Source organism: Lethenteron reissneri, chromosome 38 (genome assembly GCF_015708825.2).
Source record: "Lethenteron reissneri isolate LAM-NWPU_2019-01 chromosome 38, ASM1570882v1, whole genome shotgun sequence".
In the NCBI taxonomy this organism is placed as follows: domain Eukaryota; kingdom Metazoa; phylum Chordata; class Hyperoartia; order Petromyzontiformes; family Petromyzontidae; genus Lethenteron; species Lethenteron reissneri.
Genome location: NC_083816.1, coordinates 12,116,864 through 12,128,933, shown reverse-complemented (window position 1 = coordinate 12,128,933; position 12,070 = coordinate 12,116,864). Strand labels below are relative to the sequence as shown.

The following is a 12,070-nucleotide window of genomic DNA, read 5'->3' as shown; positions in this document are numbered from 1 at the left end:
TGAAGGGGCGACGTCACCGCGGCCCTCGTCCGCCAGAGCCTCGACTCGGCCGCTCTCCCCGCTACCCTCACTCACTCCGCTCCCTCTCCTCCCCGCTACCCTCACTCCGCTACCCTCACTCCGCTACCCTCACTCCTCTCCCCGCTACCCTCACTCACTCCGCTCCCTCTCCTCCCCGCTACCCTCACTCCGCTACCCTCACTCCGCTACCCTCACTCCTCTCCCCGCTACCCTCACTCACTCCGCTCCCTCTCCTCCCCGCTACCCTCACTCCGCTACCCTCACTCCGCTACCCTCACTCCGCTACCCTCACTCCTCTCCCCGCTACCCTCACTCACTCCGCTCCCTCTCCTCCCCGCTACCCTCACTCCGCTCCCCTCACTCACTCCGCTCCCCGCGGCGACGACGACGGCGACTCGGCCGCGGCAGCCCCGCAAGCCCCTGGCGCCTCTCGCTCGCCGCCGCGGGCGCTCTGCTGCTGAGCGCGGGGGAGGAGGAGGAGGAGAGGCGCGGGGCTCTGAAGTGAGAGGAGCTGCTTCGCGGTCGCGCGGTGATGGCGATGGGAGCCGCGGGGAGGGGGGTCAGGCACCGGGGTCGTGGCGGCTGCTGCTGCTGCTTGAGTCGTGAGGGTCTAGCGGTGGTCACGGTGGTCACGAGTAGTAGGGGGGGGGGGCGGTGGCGTGAACAGAACTCGAGTTTGTTGTTCTTCCCCCGCGCCGCACGGCCGGCTACGTACGGTGCGAAGGAAGTTCGGCGTACAGTGCATACTGTACGTAGTGTCGGCCTATCGCGGTGATTGCTGGTGTCGTCGGAGTGATCGTGGGTGGACTTCGCGAGCTGTTGCCCGGAAGGAGACGCTGAGATTGTAGCAAGGGGACGCCGGCTGACTGCAGAACCACTTCAGACCGCACTGGTCACCCCGTGCCCCCTTGAACCTCAAAGTTCATCCTGCAAAGTTCCAGCATCACAAGGGAGAAACACAAACAAATTAACTTTTAAACTCAATTGCCCTTTACAGGAATACGGCTAAATCGTGTGGGTTGACAGGTATGGACTATTAATGCAGTAAGGGAAACCTGAATAATGTCTTGATGTGTACTCTGGGGTATACAATCGTCGTGACTACTGTGTATTTAGGCCTGTAGCTAACAGTTCCTGTTATAATCACTTCGGTCCTAATGGCAGTAAGCGGGTGTGGGTGAGGGTAAGTCCTGCAGGTGACCGCGTTAGCAATCACTCACCATTTGTGTGACAAGTGGAACGTAAACAAGAGTTGGGAACCCAGTAGTGGCTGGGTGTGGGAATAGGAGACCTACATTAACAATTACTTTAAACTGTTTATTTTTCAAAAGTATCGGATTAACCACAATGGTGACCTTTGACAACGAATGAGTGAACTCATCGGAAATTATATTTGGAGCAAAGTGCTGGCGAATGTTGCCATGCGCGTAGTGCTGTATACCACTGTATACCACTGTACACAAGTGATCTTAAAGCACAGTTTATTGATCAGGTTGTAAAATAATTTAAACGTGAACCCTTGGTGTTTGTAATGTTCAAGTAAAGCACTTCCGCACTAATCAGGCAGATGGAGTCCACATGAAACACAAACATGTTACAGCATGGCAGAGCTTGTACTGCAAGCAAGCAGGCCGCGCGAGGCGTTTGGGTTCTGCTTTACAATCACATCGCCAAACACTGCAAGCAATGGAGGAACATGGCCATTTGACCTGTATTTAAGGCTGGGGTTGGAATATAATTAGCCCATTATTATTGAGCGTGATCATCTCCAGTTTTAGACCAACATGAGGCAAAACCTCACTCGGATTGCCCTTACCGTTCTCCACATAAGATTTGTATGACTCAATTGAATCGGGCACGAGTTTGAGGTGAGTCCAGAACATGTCATACGGAGAATACAGCCGCACTGGGCTTTACCAGTGGAGCAAGTTTGCCCTCCTGCACGAATTTGCTTGCAACAGCAAATATGACGTCATTATCGTTGTGGCCGAGAAATCCACGCGGCCGTTTACCTGCCCTCGCCACAAGGAAGTTCACCGGTTAAGAATTTAGCCACAACGTGTCATAAGGTAGAGCGGTGAAATGGTTCCTGCACTGTGAAACCCCCAGCCGTTTGAGTTCCACTCCTGGCCACGATTAACAACAATGTCTGACCCAACCTCAACTGACCAGCGTGGTGAATTATGGTTAAATAATCCCTCCGACCGACACTGTGGACAGGGTTGCCATCTGTTCTGGTTTTCACAGAACGTCCTCATTTTGAGGTTTGTGTCCGGAGATCTTCCCAGAACACAAGTCTTGTTTCTATCAGTTACATAATACACCATCTGCATGTAGTTCTCTCATCTTCTGGGATCTCAGATATACTTCCCATGATACGTCCCAATTTCATCAGGTGGCAATGCTAAACGGGAGGCCTTCGTCCAGCGGTGGATTGACTAAAAGCCTGCTAATTACCGTGACGCTCTGTAACCACGCGTGAGGTTTATTTGACTTTGCGTGCCTCGCAGGTCGTCTCGGCGAGAGCCTCCACGCACAATGCTTCACCGCTCGCTCCCAGCGGCGCGGCACCGCCTGCTCGCCGCCCTGAGCGGCGCCAGCGTGCCCGTGCGCGCCGCCTGCGCCCTCCTGCTCGCCTTCTACGCACTGTCGTTCGTGGCCGACACGCCGTTTGCGCTGGGCGTGTCGTCGGGCTACCTGGCGCCTCCGAACTTCTGGGTCTGGACGCTGGTGACGCACCCCTTTGTGGAGGTGCGCGCCATCGAGCTGGCGGCCAGCCTCGTCACGGTGGCGGCGGCCGGGCGGCTGCTGGAGCCATTGTGGGGTGCGCTCGAGCTGCTGCTGTACTTCGGCGTGTCGACCGTGGCGTCCGGCATTCTGTGCAGCATCACCTACCTGTTCGTCTACGTCGCCTCCTCCTTCGACACCTACTACCTGTTCTGGCTGCGCGTGCACGGCATGGCGGGTTTCTCCGCCGCCGTGCTGGTGGCGCTCAAGCAGACGCAGGGCGAGGCCGTGCTGGCGCGCTGGCCCGTGCCCCTCCGCGCCCGCCACCTTCCCTCCGCCTCGCTGGCGCTGCTGGTCGCGCTGCGCCTGCTGAACGTGGCGGAGGGCCGCGTGCCGCTGGCGTTCGCGTACGGCGGCATCGCGGGATGGCTTTATCTGCGTTTCTACCAGCGGCACCCGGGGGCCGCGGGGGCCGCGCCGGCGCGGGGAGACCCGTCGGAGCACTTCGCCTTCGCCTCGTTCTTCCCACCGGTGGCGCAAGGGGCCGTGGATGCGGCGGCCGGAGCGCTGCTGCGGGCGCTGGTCCACGTGGGCGTTTGCCGCGGCGCCGGCAAGCGCTACACGGTGGAAGCGCCGTCCTCCGTCACCATCAGCCTGCCCGGCATTGACGCCCAGGATGCTGAGAGGAGGAGGTGATCGCTGTTCTAGAGACCTGGGATGAGACGTTTAGCAACCCCGGTGCTTAATATTTGTACTCCACCCAAGGATTTGTTTATGTTTGGAACCAATATTTAGGCATTTTATTTCCCTTTCCAATTATATGTATCCTCTTTAAAATTTTAAATAATATTTCTTTGCATATAGGTCTCTATCCAAACATGTTAAACTAAAATATACATTTAAAAAAAACTTGTTTTGCCAAACAGTAGCCCAGCTTTCAGTCTACATCTTTTATCATTTCATCCGTGTTGCTCTGATTATGTTACCCCAAATAAACCTTTTTTGACCTTTACTGGGTCGTAATTAATCCAGACTTACTCTTAACGCCTAAAATGTGAGTTGGTAGAATCAATTAGTGATTCCTCAGAGGTTACAGTTAAATAGGTGGGAACATGTTCTCTGACGGGAACAAATTAGTTTCTTTGGGAGTACAAATACGAATAGACACTGGCCACCGGATCCGGCCAGGTCTTAATGTTTATAGAATGCTTGACTTTACATGAAAAAAATGTGAGTCTTATATAAAATCTGATCGTGGGTCACCTTGCCTCATAATTCCTCCGTTGTTGATAAAATGAGTTCCTCATTGTGGGCAATCAGCAGTGGTCACCTTGTGGAAGTGTGGACATCGGCATGGTCATGTGGACTTCCCCGCTGCTGACTCGGGGCCACCAGCGTGGACGAGTTTCACCGCTCGCTCGTTTCATCAGAGGGACACTGGCATGTTTAAATGTAACGTGCAATTAGGCTGTGATGTCATCTCTTTTTCAACACTTGGTTCGTTCTTTACAATAGAGCTATTACCCTATTCTTGGTATTAAATTGTCTGGATATGAGTAAATGATGCTTGGGGGAGTACATTTATATTAAAAAACAACGTTTTCCTCGTAGTTTTGAAAAACAATTCTTAGTAAAACGTAGGGTATTTTGACTTACTTTTTCGCATGGGCCAGACATCTTTGAAGAGGTAATAGTACCCACGCTTTACCTCATCACATGGCCTGCTGATAGACTAACATGTGTACTCATAATTACTGCCGGATTGATAAAGGCAGGGGGATTTAATAAACTTGCCCATTTCAACTGCCTTGCCAGTAAATCGAACTCGTAACCTCTGGATAGTCAGTCCATCGTGTGAACGATTACGCCACAGAAATTGTCCCTGTTCCTTGCTTTATAAGTCCAGTCGTGTAATAACGAGTGCCGCGGTTGAACGGTCGTTGCGTTGTTTGTGCGCTTTGCAGGCAGCTTGCTCTCAAGGCTCTCAACGAGAGGCTGAGGCAGTCGGAGGAGCAGACGGCGTGGCCGGCGATGGACGAAGCGGAAGAGGTTGGGGTCGGTGGCCCTAAAGAGGTGGGCGACAGCAGGGAAAGCGCCGCTCCGCTCTACGCTCCAACCTCGGTCGCGTCATCTGCCCCGCAGAGCGACGCCGTTGCCCCGGTCAGCAGCACTGGCACCACGGACCAAGCTCCAAGCCCAACTTGACGGGTTGTTGCTGCAGCCTGGCTGGCACGGTGACCTTAAAAACAGAGCGAGTTCCACAATCTGCGAGACAATGAAACTACACACGAGTGAATTTTACTTTGGTGTCTGCCAGGTCGTAGAAGATCGACGGACGTGTCTTGGCGGAAGTTGCCAGCTGTACGTTGTGGTGTACATTGGAACAAACAGTCCTCGCACTGAATGGGAATCCGTGTTCTGCTTGTCTGCACTTATGCAAAGGTTGGGGTTTTCATTGAGCAATAATTAATACAGAGCATGCTTCTATATTTGGTTGTGGTTCTTTTAGCTTTGGAGGGTTTGGTTAACATCTCTCAGCATGATGATGTAGACAAACATCTGTTAAGGGGGTATTTAGCAAATGTGTGGTGATGCTGGAATTCCATTTTTGTGTTTAATTTATTTATCTTATTTTGACAGGTTAACTTTTTATTTAATGATTTGTGCAGAATTCACACATTAATGAACCATGGTTGGAAATCATAAAGTTATCTGTAGCGTAGACATTGCAATTCCTTGCAATTAAAATTGAATCCTAGACATGACCGTTGTAGTACATGGTGAGGTATGTTGTTAGAAGTCACTTTATAAAAAAGAAAGGTTTATGCTGTAAGTGTAATATCCTCATGTACAGGTGGATGAGATATAAGGACCTGCATTATTGTTGACCTCAAGTGAGAAACTAATATGTGAACGAATGTTGATCTTTGTACAAATTCCAGTCATGCACAGGCTTGTGCACACACACTGTTTCTGTATTGTTAGTAGCAAGCACTTACCCACTCATGTACTGTATATACGTATGTGGAACTTCTTTCGCATCATACGTACTTAGCCAACCTTGCTTAAGGAGGTGCGGGGGGAAGGACAACAAACTAAACAACGCCGAATGTGAACAGCCTTTGCCTCCAAAGGTTGTATGTGGAGCTGCTTGGTCAAACTGGCTGTGTAAAATACCGACTCAAGTTCTTTTCAATTTCCACAGATTTATTTTATTCTCATCATATAGAAATTCAGGCACTCAAGGTAAATAAATGGCATGTAAGAAAAAACAAACTTGTGAGAGGTTTGATTAAAATGTTAACTTTATTTTTGTTGATTCCTCGATGTTGCACAATTACAACAACAAAATAAAAATCTGAGCAAGCTGTCCAGAGAAGAGATGAGTTTTGTGGACCTGTTCATGCGGACACATTCTCAGTGTTTGTGACCATTGATGTGCTCTGTTGATGATAATGTGATCTTTATTTGTAAGACACATCCACAGTTGTCAGTAATACTCGTTATTTGGCATCGTTTAGATGCTGGACAAATGACATACCACAGTTGTTACCGCTACCTTATAGGTATGGCTAAGAGGACCCCAGTTTGATCCCCACATGCCTTGTCTTAATGATGGCCACGTCAATTCAGGTAGTCTCAAGGTGGAGTGCCTTAAGTACACAGCTGTGCTATGGAACACAACTTAAACAAATTGGTTGGGAGTGCACCTGAAACGTTTGGATACATGCTGTGTAATTAATACCGAGGGTAAGAGTCGAGATTCGTGTTTTTTGAGTCTTGAGGTTGCAGATCGAGCAACAGCTCTGTTTTCAGCAGACACCTCAAGGGAAGACGCGCACACAGTGGATTGTTGTTCAGGAGTTGCCTCACTCAATTTATTCAAAAGTGACATGCAGTTATCGTTGGCATACATGCCAAGTCTTTTTTAGGTTAACGTTTGGATAGTCCTACTCAATAATGAACTCGTCTGCAAATCGAGTGGCTAGTAAATGTTGCTTCGTGGGAAGCAGTGGAATGCATGTATTGTAATGCCAATTGTAAGGCAAAGCCTCGCTATTTGTACTGTGGTTTGAGATGCCCAGACGTGAAGGGCGATTCTATCAACAACAGATTATTAGCATCAAGCCATTGTGATCATCCTCACCTCTGCTGGTGAGCTTTGGTCAAGATATACACGTTGCATTTTTGGTGAAGGAAGACTTCAATGGTGGGGTGCAATTTAAAGCCATTGTCAGTCATGGGAGAGATAAGTGGAGTTTAGATTTTGCGTTTGGGTTATTATTTGTAAATCATGTGATTGTCTATAAACAATATGCCATAAAAGCATCTGACAAAGTTTAACCAGAGTCATTTAAACTAAAATACGTCGGTAAAAATGGTGTGTATATTATGATTGTGGTCATGCAGGGGGTTAGTTTAGAAACACGACTTGGAATTAAATCGGTCCGGTGTTCTCCAGATGTTGTAAATGATGTGTCAAGTAAATTACTGGTGTACTTTTCCATGCAATTCCTTGTATTGTTGGATAAAACAATTAAATCTGCTGATGATAGCCAATGAAACTTGAGAACCTGAGGCTGCTTGCTTTTTGAGACTTTGTTCAAGTTACATTCAGAATTGCAATATTTGGAGGCACGGTGGCAATCTATTGAATGACATGGTTATTTACAACGTATCTAATTTTATTAAGACCTTGGTAGAAAGCTCCACAAATAAGGTAGACGTAGATTATATGAGAATAGGTTTTCCCCTTTTTTCTGGAAACAAAAACGGGGAGTTGCATCTGACACCACCGTGACGTCGAAACGTGGCTCCCCCCCCCCAAAGCGCGGGGCCCGGGGCGGTCATCCCGATTCGCAGTACCCTCGAGAGACGGCGCTCTGCTGCGCATGAAAGAGCTTCCTGTTAGGAAGAGAACCTGCTTACGACTTGAGATAAAATTAAGCATTGCCATGGGGAAAATTACCAAACACCTTTTGACTGGCATGTAACAATGATCTTAACGTTTATACTTTACATAACCATTTCTTTCTCTGTAATTCTGGTAATTAAGCATTGCCCCCCCCCCCCCCCCAATATATTATAATTACGGCCTTGGAGAGAGAACATGTGAACTCCAAAGATCGAGGCATGGCCACGGTTGGGATGGAACTCAGGTTCTCCTGCATTCCAAGGGAGACGTCGCCACCGAGGTGCCCCGATAAGTGGTGGTAATCGTTACATAGGCAGCTTAATAATCATAATTTACGTTTATAATTAATCTAGGGCCCTCAGTGCGCCACGCACGAACTTCGGAAGAGTCCACGGGAAGTGTAGGGCAGGCGAGACAGCGGAGTGTTTAGAGAAGACCTCGGCAGGGCGAGTGAGCTCGCCTGGGTCACCACTGGCGGGAGGGCGTTCCGTGATCTTGGCCCAGCGCATGCACAGGGCTCGGCCCCCACAGGTGCAGAGGGCGAGTTCTGGGCACGTGGAGCAGAGGTAAGCCAGCGGATCGGAGAGGTCGCGACGGTACGTGCAGCTGTATCAGCTGTTTAGCGTAAAATGGTGTGTATGTTCGCAGCAATACTTTAAATTGTACCCGAAAACAATTGATTCTTGTTTGTCTTCTGAATGGGTTTATTTTATTTGTGTCATACCTTTCATTGCATAAACAGAGTTTGTCAAAAGATAAAATAATTAGCAGTGATTGGAAACGTACCCTTTCTATAACATTTTTGGCCGTTGTGTGAGTCACGTCTACTGAAGTGGGGGGGGGGAGTGTAATTTGGGTTTGCTTTTCATCCATGCTTCAGTGTTGCACTTAATGTGGGACACGATCTCTGAACGTGATTGTACTTTTAGGAGACAGCACAGCTGCATCCCCTAGACGTAGTTTTGAGGACAACCGGTGGTTTTAACTTGGGCACAAAAAGTAATGCACCGAGAGGCACTAGAGCAGGGGTCGGCAACCTACGGCTCCGGAGCCGCATGCGGCTCTTTACGGGCTGCTTCTTGACGATATGTACGTATGTACAGTATGTACTCAGATGCATTGCGGCTCTTGAAATACTGAATTTTGTACCGAATTGGAAAGAAATGGCTCTTCTTGTTATTTTGGTTGCCGACCCCTGCACTAGAGTGTGTGCGTTTGGCTTGTGGGCCCAGAAGAGCTCTCGGCTTGGGTGTGGGAACGTCTCTGCTAACCAAACAGCGCAGATCCTGCTGAATGTACAAGTTCTGTGGGGCGTGAACACGTCTCGCTGAATTCCGCAAAAATCACAACTTCCTCAGCGAAAAGTATACAATGTGTGGAGGGCAGTTGGGGCAGAACTTTGACAACTTGCACACTTAGTTTACGGTTTATATATAAGTATTTGGGGAAAGTGTCTAGAAACTAAATTTAAATGTTTTCGTTATTAACAGGACATTCTGCTTCGGAATTGAGCAAAATGTGGATATGTGTGTACAGTTTATACAGTGTCCAAGACAATGCATTCCGTACTTTCATCCTAATATTGGCTATGTCAAACATCTTACATTCTACAATTTGGTGTGTAGTTTTGTTAGGAAGCCGCTTGATTGTTATCAGTGTGATGCATTCATGATCGTGATGTAACCATTTTCTGTTCAATTGTCAAATTTATGGATTGGTAATTCATCTTTAAACTTGATAAACGATTGTTTACAAGCAATTACGCTCTCAGCATTGGCTACATATATTCTGATCACTAATATAGAGTACAGTCAAAGCATCTGGTGGTATGTTCAGTTAACAATAAGTATGATGGCATTATTGGACATGTAATTGGGAGAATAAAAAACACAACTGGTGCCTTTTTATCACACAGCACGTGCAGGAACTTTAACAAAGTCCTTATTTTAATATTCTGCAAGTAGAGTTGGATCTTGATCCGGCTACTGCCAGAATCCCATGGAAAGCCTTCATTAAATTTCATATCAGAGAGACACGTCCATTGTGGCTCGTCCCATTAGAGGCTTTAGTTGCTGCTTGCTTGCATGCTTTCAATCCAGAGATAAATCGGAATGTCACTGTACTTCTGTGGTCCCATGTAAATCGCAGGTACGTGCTCGCTGATTTATTTGTCTAGCTTTAGCGGACAGGTTACCTCACAAGATCATTACCAGAGAAACAGCAATGCAAGATTTGAAAGCGGTGTTAAATACATAAAAAACATTGTTAAAGTATATATGTTCACACATCCACAGTTGATTTTACTACCACAGTTTAATAGTCTACGTAGTATTGCTTCAATCTTGATTTGAAGCTTTCGTGACTGCAGGAATCCATACTCTTTGGTTCTTTCGGTAAAGTAACGTAGGTAGACAAAATAAATCACGACGTTTCGATCGCAACACAAGCGGTCGTCCTCTGGCGGAAAACATACAATCCAGCAGTGGAACTGCTGAACCAGCCAGTATTGCTGCAGCCTGTTCAAACCGCAAGTTAATTTACTCTGTAAAGGTTCTGCATGTCCCATTATGGAGTATGTAGGTCCCTCTGACAACACAGCACCTGCATACTCATACTTCTTACTGTTGCACCACTCTGAAGTAATGAAAGTGTGAGTGTCACTTTCAAGTGTCAAGCAATGTGCCCGTCTCGTAGTAGTAAGTAGGACGATAAACTCTCAACTAGGACATGTGAGAGCCTGTCAAGTTACTTGAGGGGTGTGGCAAATTCCACAAGTTGACGACCGTTGACAATTCTCAACGGGATGGCCCCACGCTTGCTTCTGGAACATAATTGTGAGGACAAACAAATGCGACGTTATCTTGCCTTGCTACATTTTGGTATTTGCTGCAAACCATCATTGATCTTCTCTAGCCAAAGGGAAGATCCACGGCTCAAGCTCCGCCCATCCTCTTTGATCCCACGGCCCCTCTCCGCATTGTGCCAGCACGTGCGATGAGCCCGAGCACCCACACAAAGGAGGAGGACTTCTCGCGGCAGATCTCCCGTTGCGGCACCTGCTGAGCACAGCAATGGCGAGAACATCGTCTCCCAGCAGGGGCGACGTCGCTGTGGCAACTCCCACAATTCAGTAAAAATTGAACCAATACGCCAGCACGCACGGCCCTCTATTTGAAAGAGATATTCTTCCGTACGGCACGTAAGCAACGGTTTGTAAAGATGTCACAGTTGAATCTTAAGGTCCTTCAATTAATGCTGCTCCTGTTTTTGAGCTGGCGTTCGAAACTGACCTCAGTGTAACGTCGTGATATGTTTTTACCCTTTCAACTGGTACAAAAACTGACACCTTTATACAAGGCATCATGTTTGCAATAACCACAACACAAGCAGTCAAAATGCAAACAAAAAGAAACAACTCTGATAATGATATGCACTGTCAGTGTAACGTCTTAAATGATATGCACTGTCAGTGTAACGTGTTAAAGCTACCACGTGGTTGCAGCAATTTCGGCCGGTTCGGAACCTGGTGTGTTCCGTAGAGATATTAAAGAATACAAACATCTACTGTGAAGCAGACAATGTGTTTTCTGTGGTTCACACAGCCGCAGTATTAACCAGGTCTCTTCTGAAAACGAAGCTAATAGCTCAGTGGGCCTTACCTGTTTCAGTGATTTGTTTACCTTCCTATGCTTTGCACCCCTGTCGTGTCGTCGTGTCGTTGTGTTGTTGTGTTGTAACGTTCTGACCGGCCTCGACTGGACATCTGTGAAAAAGAGCTGCTCCTTCAGCGTAAATAAATATTCGGCATCAAAAGAAATACAAACCTTAACAACAAATGGCAAATGCACTACCCCTGGGGCGTCAGGGATAATTTTAATGATATAATCAAGAGATGCAGTTTACCGGCACACCCAGGATATTTTGCCCATCATTACAAGAAACCCGCAAGAGGAGTGGCGCGCTGAACACAGTAGTAGTTGGCCCGCTGCCCTATGAACCCCGCTCACCTGAGTTCAATTCATGGCCACCGCTAGCATTGGTGGCGAGACATATGAGAACCGGCCCTGCCCTCCACACACATTCTCCAAGGACGGTGAAACCCCCCCCCCCACCCACCGACATTGCCATGGGGATGCCTTAATCCATTGGTGGATTGAGAAAGGCTGGAATTTATTATTTTTTAAAGACAATAATGAGCATGCCGAGCCGTTTAAACGTGTGGCCAAACCCTCCGGCTTCATCGCCAATTGTAAAAGGACCGCAGCTTCTTGAACTTGTCACAACGCCTTCCATGCGAGAGAGAAGAAATATCAATAAGCGCCTTCCCTGTCATATAATACAATTCAGGAGTAAACACGTGGACAGGCTGGCCGAGGTCTGCATCAATGCAGTTTATTATAAATGTTG

The 12,070-nt window shown here is 47.9% G+C and overlaps 1 protein-coding gene across 1 annotated transcript; it reads left to right on the top strand.

Moving 5' to 3' along the window:
• The first annotated feature begins 259 nt into the window (after positions 1-259).
• Positions 260-7,313, top strand: LOC133351656 (transmembrane protein 115-like). Its single transcript, XM_061567026.1, has 3 exons — positions 260-522; positions 2,532-3,440; positions 4,713-7,313. The coding sequence occupies exons 2-3, from the start codon at positions 2,560-2,562 to the stop codon at positions 4,951-4,953; spliced, it is 1,122 nt and encodes a 373-aa protein (XP_061423010.1). The 5' UTR covers positions 260-522; positions 2,532-2,559; the 3' UTR covers positions 4,954-7,313.
• The last annotated feature ends 4,757 nt before the right edge of the window (positions 7,314-12,070 follow it).

Coding starts and splice junctions, on each gene's coding strand:
- LOC133351656 (XM_061567026.1), top strand. CDS start 2,560: ATGCTTCACCGCTCGCTCCCAGCGGCGCGGCACCGCCTGCTCGCCGCC. Junction 3,441..4,712: donor CAGGATGCTGAGAGGAGGAG/GTGATCGCTGTT, acceptor TGCGCTTTGCAG/GCAGCTTGCTCTCAAGGCTC.